General features: G+C 39.2%; 1 protein-coding gene across 7 annotated transcripts in view; it reads left to right on the forward strand.

Moving 5' to 3' along the window:
- SPECC1L (sperm antigen with calponin homology and coiled-coil domains 1 like) overlaps window positions 1-26,217 on the forward strand; it is a 132,066-nt gene that overhangs the window by 45,880 nt on the left and 59,969 nt on the right. For all 7 annotated transcript variants that reach the window (XM_077874485.1, XM_077874492.1, XM_077874486.1 and 4 more), the window contains 5 exons: window positions 4,373-6,003; window positions 7,852-8,059; window positions 20,194-20,267; window positions 21,414-21,589; window positions 25,999-26,162. In XM_077874485.1, the coding sequence (XP_077730611.1) occupies window positions 4,373-6,003; window positions 7,852-8,059; window positions 20,194-20,267; window positions 21,414-21,589; window positions 25,999-26,162 (2,253 nt within the window). The remainder of the gene's footprint in view (window positions 1-4,372; window positions 6,004-7,851; window positions 8,060-20,193; window positions 20,268-21,413; window positions 21,590-25,998; window positions 26,163-26,217) is intronic.

The following is a 26,217-nucleotide window of genomic DNA, read 5'->3' on the forward strand; positions in this document are numbered from 1 at the left end:
TCATAAATATAAAGAAATACTTATTCAAAGTTCCAACTTTTTCATAAACTTTTCTTATGTATAATTAACTGTCTGTGGATCAGAATTCACTTAAGGTCCATATATAATAATTGTTAATCTTTCTTAAACCAATTCTTTTTCTTACAATTTAAATTTTATAGAAACTAGTTATTTGACTTACATTTTCCTGTGACTTGGATTTTGGTGTTATATCCCCTTGGTGTCCTTGATCATGTTCCTTTGTTCATTTACTGTTAATGTCGTTGGATCTAGAGCCTTGATGGGACAGATTCAGGTTCCTTTTTCTCCCCCCAAACTCCTTCATACATAGTAGTTGTCTATCCACCAGTAGCACCTCATTTTGCTGTCTGTCTTGCCTCAATGTTAGCAGCCTTTGACGATCAGTGCCTGGATCCATTCATTCCTGTTCCACCGTTTGTTCTTCATTCATTAGCAGCAGTTTGGCTTTAGATTGATGGAGTCCATAAGTTAACTCCTCCTGTAGTCTAAGGAATAACACTATCAAATTTTACTTTTCTTTTTTTTTAAAGGTTTTGTTTGTTTGTTTATTTATTTATTTATTTATTTATTTATTTATTTATTCATGAGAGACACAGAGAGAAAGGCAGAGACATAGGCAGAGGGAGAAGCATGCTCCATGCAGGAAGCCCAATGTGGGACTCGATCCTGGGACTCCAGGATGATGACCTGAGCCAAAGGCAGACGCTCAACCGCTGAGCCACCCAGGCGTCCCTATATTTTACTTCTTATACTTACAGAAAAAAACTTCAGAAGTTCCAGGAAACACAAGATCCACATGTTTGTTTGTTTGTTTGTTTATTTTTTAAAAGATTTTATTTATTTATTCATGAGAAACACAGAGAGAGCGAGAGGCAGAGACACAGGCAGAGGGAGAAGCAGGCCCCACACAGGGACCTCGATGCGTGACTCGATCCCGGGACTCCAGAATTAAGCCCTGGGCTGAAGGCAGGCACTAAACCACTGAGCCACCCAGGGATCCCCCTGTTTATTTATTTAAATGATTTTATTTTGAGGTAATCTCTACACCCAACATGAGGTTTGAACTTACAGCCCCAATATCAAGAGTCACATACTCCACTGGCTGAGACAGCCAGGCATCCAAAGATCACATATTTGTAATGCAGCTGATGGAAGCACATTGTCAAAAATGTAGCAGACCTTCTTTATCATCATTATTTAGGCTGTTAGCTCCTTGTGTGTGTATTAGACTTTTTCCTAACCCAGGTGTACCTACTGTCCTCTCTCCTGTTTTGACCTTCTGTGGACTCATCCTTCTATCTCAGATCATGTTCCGAGGTTAATTATATTAGTCATATGGTATGATCACAAGGAGGAAACATGGAAGGCACTGTTAACACCAGGCACCGTTCCATTTTATCCTCACTATAGCCCTTTGAGGTAGAGGCTGCTATCTTCATTTTAGAGATGTGAGAGCTATGCTTCAAGCACTTAAAGATACTTAAGTATCTTGCCTAAGGCCTTGCATTCATTTGTTCAGAAAATATTTATTGGGTACCGTAATAGTTTGTACCAGGCTGTAGAGCTGATGGAGTAAGGACTGTCCCTTGAGTCTTTTACTTTCAAGCCTGAGGTCATCGCCACACTTAACACTGCAGCTTTTGTGGTAAGAAGGAAGATAAGTACTCTAATACCATCTGTATCTTTTCCTATTTCCAGCTTTTAGAATCTACTGGGAGAGATACCTCACATTTGGACCCAGGTTCCCCACTGACAAATGCTACCTCCCCTCACAGTCTGAATTCACTTATCTCCTCCCTGTATGTATTGTCCTACCGGAGGCAGCTTTGTACCTCTGTATTAAGTTTGCTGGGGTCCCCTAACAAAATACAGACTGCATGGCTTAAATAACAGACACGTAGGGATGCCTGGTTGGTTCAGCGGTTGAGCGTCTGCCTTTGGCCCAGGGCGTGATCCTGGGGTCCTGGGGTCGAGTCCCGCATCGGGCTTCCTGCAGGGAGCCTGCTTCTCCCTCTGCCTATGTCTCTGTCTCTTGCTGTGTCTCTCATGGATAAATAAATAAAATCTTAAAAAAAAAAAAAAATAACAGACACGTAGTTCTCACCAAAACTGGCTGGGAGTTTGAGATCAAGGTGTCCGCTGGTTTGATTTCTTCTGAGGCCTCCTTGGCTTGTTGGTTGTCTCTTCATTGTCTGGTCATCCCTCTCTCTGTGTCTGTGTCCTGGTCTCCTCTCCTTATAAAGATACCAGTCAGATTGGATTAGGGCTCACTGTAACAAACCCCATGTTAATATAGGTACCACTTTAAGTTATCACTCTACTCCCAAATACAGTCACATTCTGAAGTACTGGGGGTTATGGCTTCAACACATGAATTTGGAGGACACAATTCATCTCCTGAAAACATCCTTAACTCTTCAGTGGATCTGCTGTACGTTTATGTACTCCTCGTGACTTCTCTAAGACCTGTTCATGTGTCTGTAACTCACATTCTTCATCTGCCCACTGGGCACACTAATCCCAGATGGGAAGCTTGTCTTTGTTATGTTCTGTCTCTTACTTTCTTGTTCTTTACCTCTCCTTTCCTTTTGGGGTGTTATCAGTCCCTCTCCTCATTACTGACTGCTTTTTCCTTTTTTCTCTCAGGCTTGCCCAGATCTTTTCCTTCTTAGGATGGGTTTTGGTTTGGAAAAGAAGGATGTTTGGTACTGTTTACAGAAATGGGGTAGAGAATGAATACTTCTGGTTATACCACCCTTTTCCTTTTTTGGTCTCCATTTGCAATTGTTTCTCATCTTCTTTCTACTGCGTAAATCTGTTACAGATGTATCATTCCTTCTCTATTCTTGCAGAGATCCCCATCTCACTCCCCAAATGTAGGCCCTCCTTTACTCTAACTGCTCTGCCTCACCCCCCTCCTCCTTGGCCTCTCTTCTTTCTCAGAGGTTTCACTTAGCAGCCTCTGGGTTCATTTTCATAAAAATGCCATTCCCTATATGTCTTCCCTGCTCCAGAACATTTATTGAACATTTACTGTGGAACTCACTAAAAGTTCCCTTGGCGTTCAGGGCCCCATAAAAACTTCCCCTGCTGCTTGCATTAATTGTGTGACCTTACTTTTCCTTACTATGTGTCTTGTTCACTTCTGCTTCCTCGTCCTGTCCTGTGGCTGGCCAGAATGCCCTCCCCTGCTTTACACCTGATCCTTGCCAGAATTAGTGGCTATTTCCTATACCATATCAATCTTTTGCTTCCTCATACTTCTGTAGCCTGGTGCCTGCCACATAAAAAACTAGCAGATTCTTACAGAATTCTTACTGAATAGGTCTAGATTTTATTTTTCAAAATAAAAAGCAGCAAATTATTTCTTAAATGTTTATAGGTAAGCATATTCTTGTTCTTTGTGTATTAAACATGTGATTATGTCAATTTTCACAGGTTTAGAATTTTAGTAGTCAGGTAATAGTGGTTCCTGTAGCATATTTGATAATATGCCATCATTAGTTAACATAAATAGTTATTGTTTTCTAACATTTTGGGAGGCAGCATAAAATACTACTTACTTAAGTTGCAGATTCTGGAGCCAGATTCCTTGCCTGTTTTTGAATCTTAGCCCAATCACTTATTACGTGTGAGATGTTGGCAAATTATTTAACATCTCTGTGTGAGTTTCTTCATTATGTTAACAATGAGACTTCTATAAATTAATGAATATGAGGTGTTCATCTGTGTTTGTAAAATAAATGCTAAGTAGCTATATTATAACTAATGTTATTGGTACTATTATGTGGCATTCTACGATGTGAAGAACTTTTTGCACTTATTTTTATCACACTTTTTAAAAAATTTTGATCATACTTTTGTGTTTATTGTAGGTAGCTTAGATTTTTGGTTTGTCCAGAGGCTGCCTTTCCCTTATTGCTCATCTCTGATCTTTCTTTACCATCTGATTTACAGTTAATTTGCTACCTGACTAGTTAATCCTAGCATCCGCTTCATCTGTCTAGCTTGCCCTGGAATGTTAGGTCCCTGGCTACCTGTTTAAAACCATGGTTTAGGATTTGAGTTAATGTGTAACTTTTTAGTTATAATTTTAATTTATTGAGATACTATTCACATTTTGTAAAATTCACCTTTTGAAGTGTCCATTTCAGTGTATAACTTCTTTTTCATTGATAATTAAAAGATGAATGATCTGGTCTTGAGGAAATAGGATTTTACAGTAACCAGAATATAAGACAAGATTAATGTGGGTCAGAATCCACGTGAGGGTCTCTAGATTTTCTCTGATATAACCTGTATGCCTCCTTGCTAATGTTTTTGCCTTACATTCTTTGTTTTAAACATTAAGGCACAAGTTCTTCAACCAAGCGGAGTACTTCCATAGGTAATAAAGAATCCAGTTCTACTAGAGAAAGATTACGTGAGCGAACCCGACTAAACCAGAGCAAAAAACTACCTTCGGCGGGTCAGGGAGCTAATGATGTGGCATTGGCCAAGCGTTCCCGCAGTCGCACTACTACAGAATGTGACGTTCGTATGAGCAAGTCCAAGTCGGACAACCAGATCAGTGACAAAGCTGCTTTGGAAGCCAAAGTGAAAGATCTTCTCACACTGGCAAAAACCAAAGACGTGGAAATCTTACATTTGAGAAATGAACTCCGAGACATGCGTGCTCAGCTGGGCATTAATGAGGATCATTCTGAGGGTGATGAAAAATCTGAGAAGGAAGCCATCATTGCTCACCAGCCAACTGACGTCGAGTCCACTTTACTGCAGTTGCAGGAACAGAATACTGCCATCCGGGAAGAACTCAACCAGCTGAAAAACGAAAACAGAATGTTAAAGGACAGGTTGAATGCGCTGGGCTTTTCCCTAGAGCAGAGGTTAGACAATTCTGAAAAACTCTTTGGTTATCAGTCCCTGAGCCCAGAAATCACCCCTGGCAACCAGAGTGATGGAGGAGGGACCCTGACCTCTTCGGTGGAAGGCTCTGCCCCTGGCTCAGTGGAGGATCTCTTGAGTCAGGATGAAAATACCCTCATGGACCACCAGCACAGTAACTCTATGGACAACCTAGACAGCGAGTGCAGTGAGGTGTACCAGCCCCTCACATCGAGCGATGATGCCCTGGACGCACCATCGTCCTCAGAGTCCGAAGGCATTCCGAGCATAGAGCGCTCCCGGAAGGGGAGCAGTGGCAATGCGAGCGAAGTGTCTGTCGCTTGCTTGACAGAACGGATACACCAGATGGAAGAGAACCAACACAGCACGAGTGAGGAACTTCAGGCAACTCTGCAAGAGCTAGCTGATTTACAGCAGATAACCCAGGAACTGAATAGTGAAAATGAAAGGCTTGGAGAAGAGAAGGTTATTCTTATGGAGTCTTTATGTCAACAGAGTGATAAGTTGGAACACTTTAGCCGACAAATTGAGTATTTCCGCTCTCTTCTCGATGAGCATCACATTTCTTATGTCATAGATGAGGATGTGAAAAGCGGACGCTATATGGAATTAGAGCAACGTTATATGGATCTAGCAGAGAATGCCCGTTTTGAACGAGAGCAGCTTCTTGGTGTCCAACAACATTTAAGCAATACTTTGAAGATGGCAGAACAAGACAACAAGGAGGCTCAAGAAATGATAGGGGCACTCAAAGAACGCAATCACCATATGGAGCGTATTATTGAGTCTGAGCAGAAGGGTAAAGCAGCCTTGGCAGCCACATTAGAAGAGTATAAAGCCACAGTGGCCAGTGATCAGATAGAGATGAATCGCCTAAAGGCCCAGCTGGAGAATGAAAAGCAGAAAGTGGCAGAGCTGTATTCCATCCATAACTCTGGAGACAAATCTGATATTCAGGATCTTCTGGAGAGTGTTAGGCTGGACAAAGAAAAAGCAGAGACTCTGGCTAGTAGCCTGCAGGAAGATCTAGCTCACACACGAAATGATGCCAATCGATTGCAGGATACCATTGCAAAGGTATTGTTTAAGTAGATAAAATGTTCTGGATCAGCATTATGCAGCTTCAGTACACACCACGCTTACTGAAAACTAGTATTGCTTGGGTGATATGTCATTCACTTTTTTAAGGCAGATTTTATTTTATTTTTTTGAAGGTTTTATTTATTCATGAGAGAGAGGGAGGCAGAGGCACAGGCAGAGGGAGAAGCAGGCTCCACGCAGGGAGCCTGATGTGGGACTCGATCCCAGGACTCCAGGATCATGCCCTGAACCAAAGGCAGACGCTTAGCCGCTGAGCCACCTAGGCATCCTGCTGATTTTGTTTTAAAGCTCGAGAATGGTTTTTCTTTTATTGGGATACAATCGAAAGTATTTTTTTTTTTTTTTAGATTTTATTTATTTGAGAGAGAGCACTAGTGAGGTGAGGGGCAGAGGTCTAGAGGTCAGAAGCAGACTCACTGCTGAGCAGGGAGCCTGATGCAGGGCTTGATCCTGGGACTCTGGGATCATGACCTGAGCTGAAGGCAGATGTTTAACAAACTTAGCCACCAAGGCACCCCCAGTCTAAAGTATTTTTAAAATAGTTCACTTTCACTCACTTGTGTTTTACTACTGTTTTCCTACCTCTGAGATAAAGGGACTAAAATGACAACAGAATTTTTCATAGTCTGGGTGTGCCCAGGGGATCGTGTTGTGCAATTTTACCTCCTTATCTCGAATGTATTTTGACAGAGAAAAGATAGAGCTAGCAGTTTAGTCTTTGGGATCAGCAATGTCTACCCTGTCTTTTCCTGTGGTTATAGTTTTTCAAATAGAATTCTGTTGTGAGTTTAAAATATTTTTGGAGTACAGAGGCTCCTGTTCCTTTTTTTAAAAAATTATTTATTTATTCATGAGAGACAGAGAGAGAGAGAGAGAGAGGCAGGCAGAGGGAGAAGCAGGCTCCATGCAGGGAGCCCATCGTGGGCCTTGATCCTGGGTCTTGATCCTGGGTCTCCAGGATCACGCCTTGGGCTGAAGGCAGCGCTAAACCGCTGAGCCACCCGGGCTGCCCGCTCCTATTCCTTAGAGGACTAGGTCTTATTGGTGGTGAGGACCTTAGAGGTCATGGGTCCAGCCCCCTTGTTTTACCCCTAGCATGATAATGAGGACTTATGCAGAACCTAGAGCCCGGGGTTGCTGGCACACCGGCCAAGGGTCTGTGCCACGTGTGATTGCCGGTGTAGTGTTTGTTTACATGAGTTATCCAATTATTCTATCTTACATTTTATTTCCTATTTTAGTGCAGTGATTTTTAAAGTAAGACACATTAATATATCTTTGGACAAAATTTAAATAATTTAGATCTTAATCTTTTAGTGATGACGTTTAGTGATACAGTTTAGGGGATATATTATTTGTTGGAGCATGTATGTTGGAGGGCACTTTGAGCTGATACTTTTGCAATGACAGTATTTGAGAATTTGAGAATTTTTTTCCATTTTTATTTTGGTAATGAAGCTGTCACACATCAGACATCTTTTTATTGTTGTTGGGAATGGATGTTAATTACTAACCAAATGCTTGCCTTTGGTCCAAACTTTGGAGAAGAGAAAATTTCCAAAATTTCCTCATAAATAATCTAGTTAAGTATAGTGTTATGTTAATATAATTTGTCAGTGATGTAGCAACAAATATGCTTACACATATTGCATAAAATCTTATATTATTGTACTTTTTCATACTTTTAAACAGTTATACAGGTGGTTTTAGTTCATACCTAGGAATTCATGTTTGGCTTTCTTTGGAACAGTGTATACTTCCATTCTAGAATTTATCTTAAAGAAGCTCTTAACTTTTCTAATCCATGCTATCAATTCTATATAGGTTGAAGATGAATACCGAGCCTTCCAAGAAGAAGCTAAGAAACAAATAGAAGAATTGAATATGACATTAGAGAAACTAAGATCAGAGCTAGAAGAAAAAGAGACAGAAAGGAGCGACATGAAAGAAACCATCTTTGAACTTGAAGATGAAGTAGAACAACACCGAGCTGTAAAACTCCACGACAACCTTATTATTTCTGATTTAGAGAGTAAGTGATAGGGGAACTTTTCATTCCTTTTTGTTTTGTCCTTCCCATGTTAACGAGTGGGGATAGTTCTCATTCAGTAAACAGAATGAAAATTGGTCACTCTGTGCACTCTGGTGCACACACGGTGGCCCGCAGAAATATGCATGTGGCAAAGCATATTTCATACATTAGGTGATAGTCTTGTTCCTAAGGAGAAACTGTTAAGTGGAACCATTGCTTTAAAACTGTGCGTGTTTATGGAAAGTTATTTAACGGAAAAGCTGATTGTTACTATATTTTTCTAGGTCTTAGGAAAAGCCATTTATTGTTTACTTCTAGTGATTGCAAACACACGAAGACAAAAGAAACCCGTTCTTCATAATCTTATGTGTAAGGCATAGGTTTTTATTTATTATCTGATTTTCCTCCCTACCAAGGAGATTTTATGATCTGATAGAATTGAAACTCTGATTTTAAGTTGCTTTAAGTTTTTTCAAACTATTTTATCATTATTTCAGACTTATAAAAAAGTTGCCAGAATAGTACAGAGCATTTCTGTGTTGACAGTTTGATGAGGAGCAGAAATTCGGGTGATCTTAAAATGTCTTTCCACAGACTATTTATTATGTTGCAAGTGAGGAAAAAGAAACAACCAGAAATTATACAGTGAAAAATTGGGCAACACTGGACTGAGTGATTGTGTAAGTGACAGAGGCACACAGAATTGGACTCAGTATCAGCTGGGCCATATTCTGGCTGAGGCATAACTTCAGCTAATCATAAAGAAACATGAAATAGACAAAAAATAAGAATGTTTTACTAAAAACACAAGATGTCATAAAAGCTATGGAAAATTCTGGATTAAAAGGGCCTAGGGAGACATGACAATTAAATGCAATACCTGTGCCTAGCCTGGGTCTAGTGCTATAGGGAGAATGCCATAAAGGATGGTATGACAAAACTGTTCAAAAGTGGATGCTAGATAAACATATGTATAAATTTATGAAGTTGATATCTATGCTGTATTTCTGTTCCTATACTTAGGAACCACACACAAAATATATCTAGGGGTAAAGGACCATGATGTATATCCTTAAAGGGTTCAAGAAAAACATCAGAGATAGATAGAGACTGATAAATAGGGATACAAGATAGCAAATAATGAAAACAGGTGGGTAAACTGTTAACATAGGCAAATCTGAGGAAAATGGTATATGGGTGCTTTTTGTACCAGTTTTTGCAACTTTTCGTAAATTTGGAATTATTTCCAAATAATGCATCTTAGATTCCTCAAATGTTAGCAGATTTTAAGTTGTAATACACTTTAATGATACCTAGGTGGGGACAAAAAGAATGGAAATGATTATTTTGGATACATTGGTTAAAGCTTTTAAATCTTGTGGTTCATGATACTGCTCCATTGGGCTCTGACAGTGTATTTTTCCTTGACAGCAAACACAGCATTGTGCCAGATCTCATGTGCTATTGCTGCAGAGGTGGGGAGGTTTGAACTAGTTCCAGGAGAGAGTGGGTCATCTGCAGGAGTCCTCCTAAACATGTCTTGAGGCAGTTCTGAGCTCTGGCTAGTTGGCCCGGCTTTTGTGGTTTGACCCCAGGGTTATTTGGAACATTCTGAGACATTTGGATACTGAAGTAGCTGACCGTAGACTGTTTTCTTGGAGACAGTGATAGTCCTACAGATAAAACTTTCTTATCTGAAATTTTTAAAAACTTCCAGTTTAACATTTATGTCTAGTCTGTATTTCATTGTTTCTGAACTGAGAGGATTTATCTAACTCTATTTCCTAAATGTAAAAAGTTCTAAATTTTTTCAGATTAACTTGGAAGTTGAGTGCATTTTCCGTTAAGTACTGATAACAGCTTTTTCCCTTGCAAGACTTTTGATTTGAACACGGAAAGAGTGACATCATGTGGTTATTGGGGCAATAGGTAGAAAAATGTTAGCTGATCAGGATTCCTGGGATGAAAAATCATTGTGAAAATAAAAATTCTGTTAACTGTATGTGGATTTTAATTATGAAGTGGCTGAAAATCCTGAATGAAATTTCTTCTTAGCCATGTAGCCCCACCCCCAATTATTTTGAAATGAAAAGTTCAAATATCCAGAAATCTTGGCAGCGTGGTACAGTTAGCACCCATTGCCTAGAATTGATAGTTATTAATGTTTTGCAATATTTGCCTTCCATGTGTGTGTGTGTGTGTGTGTGTGTTAACAACCAGCTAACAGCACATTATAGACCTCATGACATGTAGTATGCAACCCCTAAATATTCTTCTCCTAATCATATCTAGTAATATTTGGCATAATTCCATAATTCTGATAGCTCATATTCACATTTTCTCAGCTGTCCCCAAAATGTCTCTTCTAGTTTTCTATAGGAACCAGGATCCAAACAAGATTTATGTATTAATTGAAACTCGTTATTCTATCTCTATAGTCTGATAAGAGTTAATTTATTTCTTAGTGAATTCTAGCACTTGGGGATTGATGGATGCTAAGTCAGCACTTGGTATAAGGGACTTGATAACGGGGAACGCTGTTACTTGAGAAATTGAGACTTTCTTCTCTCTTTTTTTTTTTTAAGATTTTATTTTTAAGGGAGCATCTGAGTGGCATAATCGGTTAAGTGTCCGACTCTTGGATTCAGCTCAGGTCATGACCTCAGGGTCCTGGGATGGAGCCTCATCTCAGGCTCTGTGTTCAGCACCAAGTCCACTTGAGATTCTCTCTCCCTCTCCTTTTGCTCCTCCCACTTGTGCTGTCTCTCTCTTTCTCTCAGATAAATAAATCCTAAAAAAAGATTTTATTTTTAAGTAATCTCTACAATCAACATGGGGCTTGAATTCAACCCCAAGATCTAGAGTTGCACACCCCACTGAGTGAGCCAGCCAGGTGCTCTGGAAAATTGAGATTTTTCTCCTGTAGAATATTTTAGCATACATTACCATAGTTAATTTTAGAATTTTTTCATCACCCTAAAAAGAAACTATGCATTAGTAGTATTTTATTTTATTTTATTTTATTTTATTTTATTTTATTTTTTTATTTTATTTATGATAGTCACACAGAGAGAGAGAGAGAGAGAAAGAGGCAGAGACATAGACGGAGGGAGAGGCAGGCTCCATGTACTGGAAGCCTGACGTGGGATTCGATTCCGGGTCTCCAGGATCGCGCCCTGGGCCAAAGGCAGGCACTAAACCGCTGTGCCACCCAGGGATCCCCCAGTAGTCATTTCTCACACCAATATGACCTTGACTTTGGAATTAGTGGACAGGCTTTTATTTATTTTTATTTTTATTATTTTTTATTTTTTTTATTTTTTTATTCTTTTAAATTATTTTTTAAATATATATTTTTTAAATATATCTGAGAGAGAAAGAGTGAACAAGTGTCCAAGTGGAGTGAGGGGCAGAGGAAAGGAATCTGAAACAGACTTTCTGCTGAGCAGGGAGCCCAGTGTGGGGGATCAGTCTCACAACTGCAAGATCGTGACCTGAGTCGAAATCAAGAGTGGGTTGCTTAACTGACTGAGCCACTCAGGTGCCCTGTGGACAGGATTTTAAGGCAGCTGTTGTAACTGTACCCAGGACATTGAGGAAAATCCACTTGCAATAAATGAATAAATAGCAGATATCAGCAGAGAAATAAAAACTGTTAAAAAAGAACCTGATATGTATCCAGATAATGTCAGTGCCATATTGCTTAGACCTGGCCTGCCATACTTTTTCATAGTATTTGGATTTAACATTCCAAACTAGAAAGATCTGTTGTAAAATTCATTCAGCAATACTGTTGAGACTTTTGGTTCAAGACAATGGCCTGAGGCCACACATATACTTCCTTTCCCTCCCAAAGTCTTAGTGACTTGGTCCTGCCATGTAATATAAAAATTACAATGAGCCTAAATCAAAGATAGAAAGTAGGTGAGGGGTTTCATCAGTAGATCCACAATTTTGAGTAACTTCTGGAAGATATATAGCAGATGGAATTGGGAATATCGAGAACTCAAACAGCAGAAAAATCTGTGCAGGAGAATACTGAAGCTATAAGTAATGATGTTCCCAGTTAGACTTTGGGGATTGGGGTACTAAGACCTTCTCAGGAATCATAGGGCCTGGGACCAGGAGCAGTTTCAGGCTGTGGTATAAAGGATTGCCAGAAGTTGTACCACCCTCTCCTCTGTAGAGTGCTGGCTCTGGTGTTTGCCCCGAGGCTTGAATTCTTTTTCTAAATAAGTTGGGGAATATGGTGCCAGGGGCTCCTGCCATGACTTTGGTATCAGAAAGAGAAGTAAAGCCATGCCTGAGGTAACGACAGGCTGCCATGTTGTCTTGAAACGAAGACCACACATAGGGAAAGACAGTTTGGCCCAGCAGTGAAACAGGTGCACACACACACATATACCCACCCCTACCCGTTGCCTTTTTTTTGTTTGTTTTTTTAAAGATTTTATCCATTTATTCATGAGAGACACACACACAGAGAGAGGCAAAGACACAGGCAGAGGGAGAAGCAGGCTCCATGCAGGGAGCCTCTTGTGGGACTCAATCCGGGGTCTCCAGGATCACGCCCTGGGCTGAAGGCGGTGCTAAACCGCTGGGCCATTGGGGCTGCCCCGCTGTTGCCTCGATTGAAGCCATCCATTGAATGTCCCTGTACCTCTGGAAGAAGATACCCTGTAGGCATGTGTCATCAGCAAAGCCTTTAGCCTGTCGTTGCATTGAGGAGAGAGGCCGATGTTTAGAACAGTAGCTTTCATAATTGTTGAGAAACATGTAGAAGTCGAAGTCACTAATATTAGTTATCCCTGTCCTTTGTAAGTAAGTAAGGCCAACCAGGACTTGGACATTTTAGTATCTTAAAAGAGAAATAGCAGAAGGAAGCAACTCAGCTGAGCCCAAAGAAATGAAGTTAATGATTTGACTCCTATTAGTCCAGCAAACCAAAGCTGATTGGTGTTGAGGGTAGTGGTACCAGGGAGATCGCAGGTATGGCTTGAGTGATGTACCCATCAGTTACAATGAATTTACTTACCAACCACTTAGTGTTTGTGTAGTAATGCTCTGTGTGTGCTTGCAATTATGTATAGCTTCTTTCATGCCTGCTATAGTTCCTGAGATTGGGGGCTGGGGCCTGACATCTAACACAGGTCTTGTACTTTCACATGGAACACTACTTACAGTGGTGAGCAAGGGTGGCTTGAGAGTAGAGAAGTAGCAGAAGGAACAGAGGAGAGTTGTATAATTCTGTGGTGGGAAAAGCTTTTTTTAAAGAATGTTAGGAGGAGGCACTTGGGTAGCTCAGTCCGTTAAACATCTGACTCTTGATTTCAGCTCAGATCTTGATCTCAGGGTCATGAGTTCAAGCCCTGCATTGGGCTCCAGGCTAGAGCCTACTTAAATGAAAAAATGTTAAAGAATACTGGGAAGCCATAAAGGAAGTCTCATATTTGACTGTATATAATTGAAATTTTCAGTTCAGCAAAATGAAAGTACCATAAATAAAGGACATTGGGAGAAATTGGTAACACATATCAAATATATAAGGAGATCCTATACATCAGTGATATTATGATAACCCATTAGCCAAAAAAAGTATTAATAGGTAAGCAGAAAAGGTACAAAAAGACCCTCAATTTCACTAAAAAAAGCAAAGAAACTCAAAGTAAAGCAGGATGCCAATTTTCACTTAGCAGGTGTGGAAAATAAAAGAGATTGATAGTGTGTAAGAGAGGAGAAAAAGACCCTCTCATGTACTGTTGGAAGGAGTATCAATTGCTTTCAGCCTTTTGGAGTATTGTTCAAAATTAAAGTAAGCAGTACTTTAGCAATCCACCTACAGAAATCTGTTCTTTTTTTTTTTTTTTTTTAAGATTTTATTTATTTATTCATGAGAGACACACAGAGAGAGAGAGAAGAGAGAGAGAGAGGCACAGAGACACAGAGAAGCAGCCTCCGTGGAGGGAGCCTGATGTGGGACTTGATCCAGGGTCTCCAGGATCAGGCCCTGGGCTGAAGGTGGCGCCAAACTGCTGAGCCACCCAGGCTGCCCCAGAAATCTGTTCTTTAGAAACATTCTTATAAGTTTGCAAATATAAACTTAGATATGTATGTTGCAGAATTGGTGCTTACTACAAAAACTTGGAAACTACCTATACTTTCAACAGTTGAGATCTAGGTGAATAACCCATGTGCCCAGTGCATCCCTACTATGGCTGTCATTACACCAGTGAGGACAAATTAGGCAGGTGTGTGTGTATGGCACAAAGTGCCATAGATGGAATAAAGAAGGTAATGGGACAGTAGAGTATGAGATGTATTACTTCTGTAACTAAAATCATAAAAGTTGTAAATACAACATTATGCTGAAACGGTGGCCAGCATAATGTTCCTTAAGAAATACTAATTTCAGTGTATTCTATGCATTAAATTTTATAACATGGTGACTTCTCAAAAAAATTTTCTGCATTCTTGAGCTGGAACCTTCTAACAGATTAACATGCATCCTGTCGATAGTTCAAACGGTCCATTACTTCTTCCTCTTCTAGAAATGTGCCTTCACGTAATATATGAACAAGTTTGTAAAGACATTTACCATGTTTATACCCAAAATTGTAGAACCATTCTGTTTGCTAATAGGAGGTTGTTAAAACAAATCATATATCTGACTGAGGGAGTACTAACACAGCCATCAGATAGTGCTGCAGATCTGTATTTATTGATAAATATCCATTTATCTGTTGTTAAGTTGAAAGGCTTATGAAGAAGTATTTAAATACTATAATCTCATTTTAAGAAAAAGATTTACCACATGAAGTCTGGAAAGATATATATGCAAATGTAAATAATGAGTAATCTTATTTATTTTATTTTACTTTTTTAAAGATTTATTTATTTAAGAGAGAGAACACATGAGCCAGGGGTAGGGGGGAGACCTAGGGAGAGGGGGAGAGAAGCAGATTTGCCACTGAGTTTGGAGTCTTAGGACTTGATCCCAGGAACCCTAGATCAGATCATACATGAGCCCAAACCAAGAGACACTTAAGTAACTGAGCCACCCAGCCACCCCATGAGTAATACCAATTTTGCAACCCTTTTCTGTTTCCCAGACTTTTTGTTGTGAGGATACATTACTTTTAGAATCAAAGGGGAAAAGTTCTATCTACTTTTCAGAGGATATGGAATAAAAACAAAAATAAAAGTAGCAGGGGTGCCTGGGTGGTTCAGTTGGTTAAGTGTTGCCTTCCGCTCAGGTCATGATCCCAGGGTCTTGGGATCAAGCCCCATGTTGGGCTCCCTGCTCAGTGGGAGAAGTCTGCTTCTTCCTCTCCCTCTACCCCTCCCCTTTTTTCTGCTCCCCTCAACCTACTCTCTCTGAAATAAATAATAAATAAAATATTTTTTAAAAATTCTTTTAAAAAAAGTAGTAAATGGTTCATTTTAAACTCATCTGTGTCCCCTTTTAGCATCAGGAATTCTGGTTTGGGGATAAAGCTGTGGCCTGGTGGGCTGGATAGACTCCGTGGTGCCCCTAAGGCATGATATTTTAATTGATTATTTACACTTGTCCTTTCCCTTTTTCTAGAAATTACACCTGATATTAGTTGGAGGGACTTGATTGGATGTAAGGGTATGACAGCACTGGGATATTAGTACCCTGAGGGTTTTCTTGGATTTGGAGGGCAGGAAAGGTTGCTTATGAGCTTTCATTGATTTTACAGACCCAGGAGTCATAGGTTGAGCTTGTGATTATGGTATTTGCCTAGTGGTAACATCAGCATGTGTGATAGGCATGTAACTGGGCCAGAATGAAGGCCTGGTTGTTTTTTCCTTCTTTGTCAGGAATGAAATGTCTTGGTGGTAAAAAAGATTATGAATCCCATTATTAAATGGGCAGGGCAGTGCCCAGAATTGTTTGGAGCACAGTTGGTCTAATACCAATGAGAATAGCAATTACTTGATTTCTAGAATAAAAATAACATTGTAAAACTGAGTTTTAATTTATAATTAAAAATGAGATAATAGTAGTTCTTCTGTTCTTTGATAGAATGTAATGTTGCTTTTGAGTTGAAGACAGTAGATGGCAGTGTCCCTCATACTAGAAAAACTTGGAGGAGGAAGGAAACTGCATTTAGTGGCCCTAGACTTGAAGACTAACATTGCCCATTCATATGATCGTTAATTGGGCCAAACGGCAGTTTTGTTAAGCTAGTCTTCAAAACAAGAGCATACTTAGAGACTCCTTTGTTTCCGAGGAGGAAAAGCCTGTTGTCATTTTTAATACTTTATGTTACAAAGTGGAAATACAGTTATGGTTCATGAAGTTTAAGTCAAATTGCCTAGAGACACTTTAGTGTACTTTATTCTGCCTAAATATGTCCATTGGCTGCCAGCTTCCTTTCCTTTCTATTTAAGAGAATTAATAAGACATAGCCTGAGTACGGAAGAATGCTCTTTTAAAAGCAGTGATAATGTGGCCATAAATGTAGAGTTCGAGAAAGAGGGAAGAATAAGAACCAAAGAAATGAATGAAGTCTGGGATTTTATGACCAGTCTAAGATGGCCAAGTGGCTTAAAATGTCACCTGAGAATCAAGATAACACCAGATGTTGAAAGTGAGCCATAGTAAGATTTGCTGTCATTTGTCTAATGTGAATTACCTAAAGATAGATAGATATACATCCTTTGTGACCAGAAAAGGAACACTTTTTAGCCAAGGAGGAGAAATTCACTCTCTTTTTTGCTTGCCTATTTTAATTAGAAAAATTGATTGCATTTAAATATAGTGTAAATGAAAGGTGTAACTCCTATGTTCCCAACACTAGAAACTGTCATTCTAATCTGAGTCTGATAATATCACCAAGACTTTGTTTTTGTTTTTGTTTTTGTTTTTTTTTAATTTTTTTATTTATTTATGATAGTTACAGAGAGAGAGAGAGGCAGAGACACAGGCAGAGGGAGAAGCAGGCTCCATGCACCGGGAGCCCGATGTGGGATTCGATCCCGGGTCTCCAGGATCGCGCCCTGGGCCAAAGGCAGGCGCCAAACCGCTGCGCCACCCAGGGATCCCTCACCAAGACTTTGAATTCATCTATATGTAGGTCATATGAGAGCCAAGGATCCATGCTGGTTTGAGTCATACTTGGCTCCAGAAGTAGGGGTCAGGGTATTGGACTCACTCACTGGTGTCCACTTTGCCCTCAACCAAATTGAATGGCCCTTCTGACCCTTAGTTTCTAGATTAAATGAGGTCAGAAGCAGCTTATACAGAGATGGACTTTAAAGTTTATTCCTTTTTGTATGAAAACATCCTCTTTTCTGTCTATAAGAGGGTAAGGATTGTATCCTTTTCCCCTTTCCCTTATATGTTAAACATCTAGAAAAAAGCTGGCTACAAAGTAGGTACCTATAAGGTATTTATTGAGTTAATGTAAATTTTGAACCCTTTTTATTTCAAAGGCCCCAACTTTGTTGAACAGTTTTGTGATGATGAATGAGAGGGACTTAACTACTGGCTACCAAAATTGGCCAGTTTTTCCCCCATGTTTTATCTCCTTTATTTTTTTATCCAGCTTTAGAAAATATATCATCATTATATATTTGTAATAATTATTACACATATAATTACATGTATATAATATCTGAGGGCATCTCAGTGGCTTGGTTGGTTAAGCATCTGATTCTTGATTTCAGCTCAGGTCATGATCTCAGGGTCATGAGATCAAGCCCCGTGTCAGACTCTAGGCTGGGCACGGAGCCTGCTTAAGATTCTCTCTCCTCCTCTTCCTCTGTGCCCCACTCCCTGGCTCATGTGCTCTTTCTAAAAAAAAAAAGAAATTGAAAACTATTAAAATATCTGAACATGAATGTATCAATATTGAATTAAAGGTATCATGTCACAGAGGTTACAGCAGAACAGGTTTTTGATGGAACTGAGAAGGGGAAGATGAACAGTCTAAGAAAAGACAACACACTCCTACTTAAGAGTGTTGATTAAAAGCTAATAATTTTTTTAGCTTAAGGAAGATTTTTTTAAGCTTTATTCATTTGAGAGAGAGCGAGAGAGTACATGAGTACAGGGCGTGTGCAGAGGGAGAGAGAGAGAAGCAGACTCCCTGCTGAGCTTTGAGCTGACGGGGGGCTCCAGCCCATGACCCTGAGATCATGATCTGAGTTTAAATCAAGAGTCAGTCATTCAACTGATTGAGGCACCCAGGCACCCTAGGAAGATTTTTTTTTTTTAAGATTTTATTTTTAAGTGATCTTAAACCCAACATGGGGTTTGAACCTACAACCTGAGATCAAGAGTCTCACGCTCCTCCAGCTAATCCAGCTAGGAGCTCCTTAAGGACAATTTTTTGATTGCATATGATAACCTCATGCAAGTGTTCACTATGCCTAGGTTCCTGCTACTAAGTAAGTATAAGGAATAGGAGGGAATATTTACTCAGACACACTAGTATCTGTGGTGGTGATATCCCTGATAATAAAGAGTACAGTTCTGTCAATGGAATATTTTTTTTAAAACCCTAGGTTCTAAAAACAACAACAACAAAACAACAACAACAAAAACAAAACAAAACAAAAACCCTAGGTTCTGATTTTATTTTTTTATTATTTTTATTTTATTTTTAAAAAGATTTTTATTTATTTATTCATGAGAGACACACAGAGAGAGAAAGGCAGAGACACAGGCAGAGGGAGAAGCAGGCTTCATGCAGGGAACCTGATGTGGGACTCGATCCTGGGCCAAAGGCAAGCACTAAACCACTGAGCCACCAAGGGATCCCCCTAGGTTCTGATTTTTGTATTGCTTCTTCTTGCTCCCTCCATTAGCTTACGTAGTTATACTTTATTCCATTTTGTATCTCTACCATGTGCCAGGTGTTAGGGCTGTGAAGTCACCACATAGCTCCTGACTTTGAAGTGTTTTCAGTCTAGTGGTAAAGACAGATGTGTAAAGAAATATAAGTGTTGGCAGCAACAGTCACAGAGTTGGAACACAGAAAGGATAGGGCTCTGCTGGAGTAGAAGGTGACAGGTAAAGTCAGAATATTTGTCACCAGATGTCAGTGCCTTTTCTGGTGCTTAGACCAAAAGAAAATGCTCAGTCCCTAAGCTGTCAAAGTAACCAACTGTGATAAATTTACTGGGTGGCAGTTACCAGTGGGCACCTCCTAAAGCATTTCCTCTTAAGCATGGACTTTTGAACAGAACCTCCAAATAGAATGTGACTTCCCATGTATTTCTGGTTCCAGGGTCACTGGGCCTCACTGGGCCTTTTTTTAAAAAAGATATTTATTTATTCATGAGAGACACAGAGAGAGAGAGGCAGAGACACAGGCAGAGGGAGAAGCAGGCTCCATGCAGGGAGCCTAACGCCGAACTCTATCCCGCATCTCCAGGATCAGGCCCTGGGCCACAGGTGGCGCTAAACTGCTGAGCCACCTGGGCTGCCCCTGACTGTGCCTTCGTGTTTGCATTCCCACTCTGTCTAGACCGGTACTTTGCATATTAGTGGTACTCATTAAATGTTTACAGTGACAGTGGAATTGTTTGAGGAAAATTCATATTCAAGAAATAATTTGAGAAATTTTGATTTATTTTATGAATATATCACTTACTTTAGAAAAAGACTTTTTTTCCATAGAATTAATGTAAATAGCTCCCCAGGATAACTAATTAAGCTTATAAAAATTTTGCTAATTCACTACTTTTCTGGAATTTATTCCAGTGTGTAAAGAAAGTTATGCTTTCATAATGAGTTTAGTTTAATAACCCTTTTGATTAGAAGTTCACATTTTAATAGAAATCAGTGTTATTTTGATTGGTTATGAGCCAAAAATGTGTGTGTTCTTAACAATTGATTTTACTTAACTTTTTGTTTCATAATTAAGACACTGAGGAAGGAAGCAATCCAGAAATTGTGATTTAAACTTGATATTTTCCTTAGAAAGTAATGTTGGTTAATACTTGGATTGAACATCCTTTTTTCTTTTTAAGTTTTGTATTAAAAGGTCTTTGGGCAGGATGACCTTTTTTTTGAATGTCATACTTAAATACCTCCTTCCTTTATATTAATCCTTGGGACACAGCTTTAAGAATAAATATTTAAACTTCTGTGCTGTTTTCAGATACAGTTAAAAAACTCCAGGACCAAAAACATGACATGGAAAGGGAAATCAAGACACTCCACAGGAGACTTCGGGTAGGATAAATCCTCATGTATTATCTCATTAGAATACCTAGGTTTCTGAAAGTTGAATACAGTGTAGTCCTTGACCATGTTAGGATTCATTTTAAGCTTCAGATACAGTTAAAAACACTGATCCCACTGGGCTTTGGACAGAAAGCAAATGCCATCATTTCAAATTGGGATTAGTGCTGGATTCTAAATAGAAGAATCTACGAGTAATTTATGAGTGGTAATTTTAAAAGGATGGACTTAGGAAGCAAATGTTTTATTTTGGAAAGAAAAATTATTTGCTCTTGATTAGAAAGTGTCTCAAACCAAACTGTTTTCATCTGGGTTTTTTGTCTTCTATGAATTTGATCAGCTTGCTGACAGCAATGCCACTCTGATGCATAGGTGGGAAGAGTTCATTAAGTTTGGGTCATGCCTCAGTTACTCAGGCTGTATGAATGGTGTCTGAAAATTGCTTTGAGGTGACAGATGCCGGACCTAGGACTAGCTGTGGCTCTGGTGGAGGTGATGCCCTAGGGAGGCTTGCCCACCTAGCCACACCCTCATCCTTCACGGCTGTGGGAAGTGGCAGACCGAACAGTTCTTAGCTCCTCTCTTTGTATGATTTTGTCTACCTAGTTTGAGTTGAGTGTTTTTCTTCTGGCTTCCTCTTCCTTTTCCTTTACTTTTGATTTTTTTTTTCCCTGGTAGTTTTTGATGTCAAGATATTTATAGTTTTTCAGTATAAAATCTCACAGTATGGTTCATACACCGTTATCTACTTTCTTCAGCTTTTCAGAGGTAAAGTGCTATAAATTTTTTTTTAAGTGCTATAAATTTTGAATGATGTGTTTATTTTCATTAGACTTACAAACTTGCATAAGGAAGAGAGGCTTGACATTATTGTCATTAATATTGATTGAGCACTCTGGTGCTTGATGCCTCAGCAGGCAGATCAACAGAAAGTCTCTTCCTCATTAAGAACAAGTTCACTACTAATAATTGTATTACCTGTTACCTATTAGAAATAATAATAGCAATTCTCTGGGATTTAAAAGAAATTAATCATTATTTGGGACCGTGCATTACAGTCCAATCATAAACAAATTTTATTATTTTTAAGTAAGTATTGCTCTCTTTTGGAAATAAAAATTTAGTTTTTTAATGTAGGAAGAATCTGCAGAATGGCGGCAGTTTCAAGCTGATCTCCAGACTGCTGTGGTCATTGCAAATGACATTAAATCTGAAGCCCAAGAGGAGATTGGTGATCTGAAGCGCCGGTTACATGAGGCTCAAGAAAAAAATGAAAAACTCACAAAAGAATTGGAGGAAATAAAGTCACGCAAGTATGTTTTGAAAAACCAATTGTGTACTTATATTTTAATAGAGAACACTTAAAATCCCAATTTTATGATGTGGTATTATGGAAAGAATGTGAAATTTGACTCTAGTGTGAGTGTGGATCCTAGTGGAAGTTATTCAACTTTTCTGGCCTCGTTTTATGACACCTGTAAAATAGCAGTCTATATGGATCTTTCAGAGTTGTTGTCAGTATCCATAATTAACAATTTGGGGGCAGCCCCAGTGGCGCAGCGGTTTGGCGCCGCCTGCAGCCCGGGGTGTGATCCTGGAGACCCGGGATCGAGTCCCACATCGGGCTTCCTGCATGGAGCCTGCTTCTCCCTCTGCCTGTGTCTCTGCCTCTCTCTCGCTCTCTCTGAATGAATAAATAAATCTTAAAAAAAAAAAAAAAAAACAATTTGGGGGAGGGGGAAACGGCCGAATGGTCCCTGGCACAAGGTACCTTCTAGTTCCCTCCTTTCCTGTATCACCACACTCCAGCTGTTACTTTTCTTTAGATTGATAGCCTCTGATTAAGAATGTGTACTGTGGAGGCAGACAGGCTTGACTCCTATCTAGTTCTGCCTCTTATTAGCTGTGTGATCTTGGTTAGGACCCTTAACTTCCCAAAGCCTCATTTTGCTTATTGTTAACATGGAGACCGTACTACCTGCTTTACAGTGTTACTATAAGGCTTAAAGGAGATCTCTCTGCACAGTGACCAGGGCAATGATAAGTATACTTTAATAACTAATATTATTAGAGACCCAAGTAAAGAATGTGAAGTGAGTTTTTCTCCATTACTCACTTTGAGGAGTTTTCACTTGTTTTATACTTACAACACTCTGAATCTCCATAGTAATACTTTTTCCCATCTAACAGAAATCATTGGGAACCAATATAAAATATTAGGTGAGATGACATTTGTGATATGCTCTGAGTTCCTCAGTGAGATTCCATCTAATGAGTAGTGGGGAGTAGTTTTTGTGTTGAAGTTATTATTGAGAATTTAGTTATTCAGGGGCACGTGACTGGCTGAGTCAATAGAGCATATGACTTAATCTTGGGGTCATGAGTTGGGGCCCCAAGTTGGGCATAGAGTTAACTTTATAAAAAAAGTATTTGATTATTCACCACTTTAACTAATTCTTAGGTAGACATAGGAAAAATTTTAGAAAAATATTTTTGGGGTGCCTGGGTGGCTCAGTCAGTTGGGCGTCTGACTCTTGATCTCAGGGTCGTGAGTTCAAGCCCCCATGCTGGGTGTGGAGCTCACTTAAAACAGGATATTGTTGGAAAGTTATCGTGTTTTATTGTTGCCTAGCTCTAGTGTATGGTCCAAAGAAAAGTATTACTAAACCATTTTTCAGGGACGCCTGGGTGGCTCAGCGATTAAGTGTCTGCCTTTGGCTCAGGGTGTGATTCTGGAGTCCTAGGATCAAGTCCCACACTGGGCTCCCTGCATGGAGCCTGCTTCTCCCTCTGCCTGTGTCTCTGCCTCTCTCTCTTTCTCTCTCTCTCTCTCTCTCTCTCTCTCTCTGTCTCTCATGAATAAATAAATAAAATCTTTAAAAAATAAACAAACATTTTTCTTTGGTTTCCTTAAGTAGAACATGGAATGCAGTGGAAGATTATTGTTTCTCCACTTGGTAAAAGACTCATATGTTACATTACCTTTTTTCCGTATACTGTTAAAGGAATGGTGTATCAGAAATACTTCATTCTTTTTAAAAAATGATTATTTGGGAGAGAGAGTGCTCGGTGGGGAGGGGCAGAAGGAGGGGAAGGAAGAATCTCAAATAGACTCTGTGCTAAGTGCGGGAGCCCATTTGGGAGCTCGATCTCAGGACCCTGAGATCACAACCTGAGCCAAAACCGAGAGTTGGATGCTTAACCGACTGTGCCACCCAGGCACCCCTGGAAATGTTTCATTCTAAAGGTAACCTGAGTGAGATTCTTCTCTTGAAGAATCATTCCATCAGGTCCTAAAGATATCCTTGAAGAAGCAGTAAATTAATTTTACTAAATCTTGGTCCTTGAGTATATATACTCTTTTTAGCATTCCTTTTTCTAAATTTTTTTTTAAAGATTTTATTTATTTATTCATGAGAGACAGAGGCAGAGACATAGGCAGAGGGAGGAGAAGCAGGCTCCAATGCAGGGAGCCCGTTGTGGGACTCGATCCTGGGACTCTGGGATCATACCCTGAGCAGAAGGCAGATGCTCAACCACTGAGTCACAGGCGTCCCTCTATTTAGCATTCCTTGTGATGAATGAGAAGTATACATAAAGCACTTCCGCTGTATTATTGTATATCCAGGCATGAGGTTGTCTCAAGGAGAGTGCTCTGTGGTTATTTTAGTTTAAGCTGTTTTCTGACTAACAAACAATAGATATTTAGACTTTGCTATTTGGTAGATATTCCTTAAAAATGAATTAAGAGAGACTGTCACTCTTAGGGAAAGGAAAGGAAAACAACTGACTGTATTTGTTGCCAGTGCTAAAATGTGGGCTTTCAAGTCAATGTTAGGATTTTAGAAAACTTGTATCTGCCATCACAAGCTTGGCAGCTTCGTATATTTAAAGAGTTTCCTGATGAGATCATTGGTGATATTAACAAATGTGACTTTTAAATAATAAATCATATAATGACAGATGTCAACATTTGGAAAATTCGTGTAACTCAGTAAACCAATATTTTCAGTATGACTAATGCGTAATGTTACACAGTCACATGTCGGTAAAAGATCCATTTCAAGTATAAGATAGACTAGAGGATTTTTAATGGACAGAGTAGGAAAAGTTTATTTATATGGTTTCAAATTCCACATTGCAACTAACTTTTAAGTAATTACCACTTACTATATTTTGGTATAGTATCAAGGAAAATGGCCTCGGTTGTCTAAAAAGCCACAATTATTTAAGATCATTAAAACAGTCTTTTCTTTTTCAACTGCTGTGTATCTGTTAGCCTTGTTCTTTTTTTTTTTTTTAACCTCAGAATAGATTGAATACAGAAGAAGAAATGAGAATGTAACAGTATTCTGTTAAGCCAGACATTAAAGAGATATGCAAAAGTGTAAAAACGCTGCTGTTCTTCTACTACTACTTCCTCTTCTTCCTTTTTTTTTTTTGGTTTGGGAAAATAATTATTTTTCATAAAAATATTTTATACTGATAAGTCCTGGGTTTATTTTTGTTTTTAGATGAATTAAGTATTTTAAATATGTCTTAGTTTAAATTTCCATTATGATAAATGTCAGTAGACATAGGCTACATAAAGAAAAGCTTTTTGGGATCTTGAGTAATTTTTAAGAGTGGAAAGGCTGGGAGGTGGCTTAGTTGATTAAGTAGCTGCTTTTGGCTCAGGTCATAGTCCTGGGGTCCTGGGATCAAGCCCCTTGTCCGTCTCCCTGCTCAGCAGGGAGTTCATTTATCCCTCTCCCTCTGCCCCTGTTCATGCTCTGTCTCTTGGTCACTCTTTTCAAATAAATAAAATCTTAAAAAAAAAAAAAAAGAGTGGAAAAGGGCTCCAAGGCCAAAAAGGTCTGATAATCACTGTTAAAGAGTCTTTGTTAAAACTTCTAAGCATGAGACCTTATGGTAGATCTGGAGGAAAAAAAAACTGTCAGAAGAGTCAATAGCTACCAAATAGCTACCATCTTCCCAAGGACTGGCTTAATTTTGTCCCCCTATAAACTTACTTGATGGTTATATGACATGTACAAACTCTGCAACTGAAATCTCGTTCCAGATAAAAACTGATGTGTTAGCTCAGTAAATTAGAGTTGGCCAGAAATAAAATGTAATTGATTTTTTTAGATGACTCATGATCCATCACACTGAGCATCTCGGAGACTCATGTTACTAATATGGGCCCAGATTTTTTTTTTCCTTTGTAGAAATTCTATTTGGAAACTACAGCAGAGTTTTTTTTTTGTTTTTTTTTTTTTTAAGAATATGAGCTTTGATTTCATTTCTTTTGTATTTCCATATCTATGCATGGCATATTAGATAGGGCCAGTATAAATAATCCGTATACTGGTGAATTTCCAGACTCCTTAGAGCAGGACAGAACCTCAAGATCCACAGTTCTGTCAGGATCTTTTTGGCTAGTCCACTTTCCATTTTACTGCTAATTGATTACCGATGTCCTCACCTTACACTTACTCAGATGAAAATGGATTCTGATGGTTACTTTTAAGCCTATTTAGTACAACCTGATATAAAAATTTTAATATCATTTCCTGGAACTTATGAAACAAATGAGAATATTAGACTAGGTAATTTACTCAGCTTCTACTAATATTGTCTTTTTTAAAAGTGATACTTTTTAATGCTTTTCAGTAGGGAGGTAAAAATGTGTATTTGCTAGTATATGTGTAAAAATGCCTGATTTCACTATCGTTTTCAGGCAAGAGGAGGAGCGAGGCCGGGTATACAACTACATGAATGCTGTTGAAAGAGATTTGGCAGCCTTAAGGCAAGGGATGGGACTGAGTAGAAGGTCCTCAACTTCCTCTGAGCCAACCCCTACGGTGAAAACCCTCATCAAGTCATTTGACAGTGCATCACAAGGTAATTTCTTATATCTTATGCTAAAGGCAGGCAGTTGTCATTCACTTACCATCTG

Source organism: Canis aureus, chromosome 27, assembly GCF_053574225.1.
Source record: "Canis aureus isolate CA01 chromosome 27, VMU_Caureus_v.1.0, whole genome shotgun sequence".
NCBI lineage: Eukaryota > Metazoa > Chordata > Mammalia > Carnivora > Canidae > Canis > Canis aureus.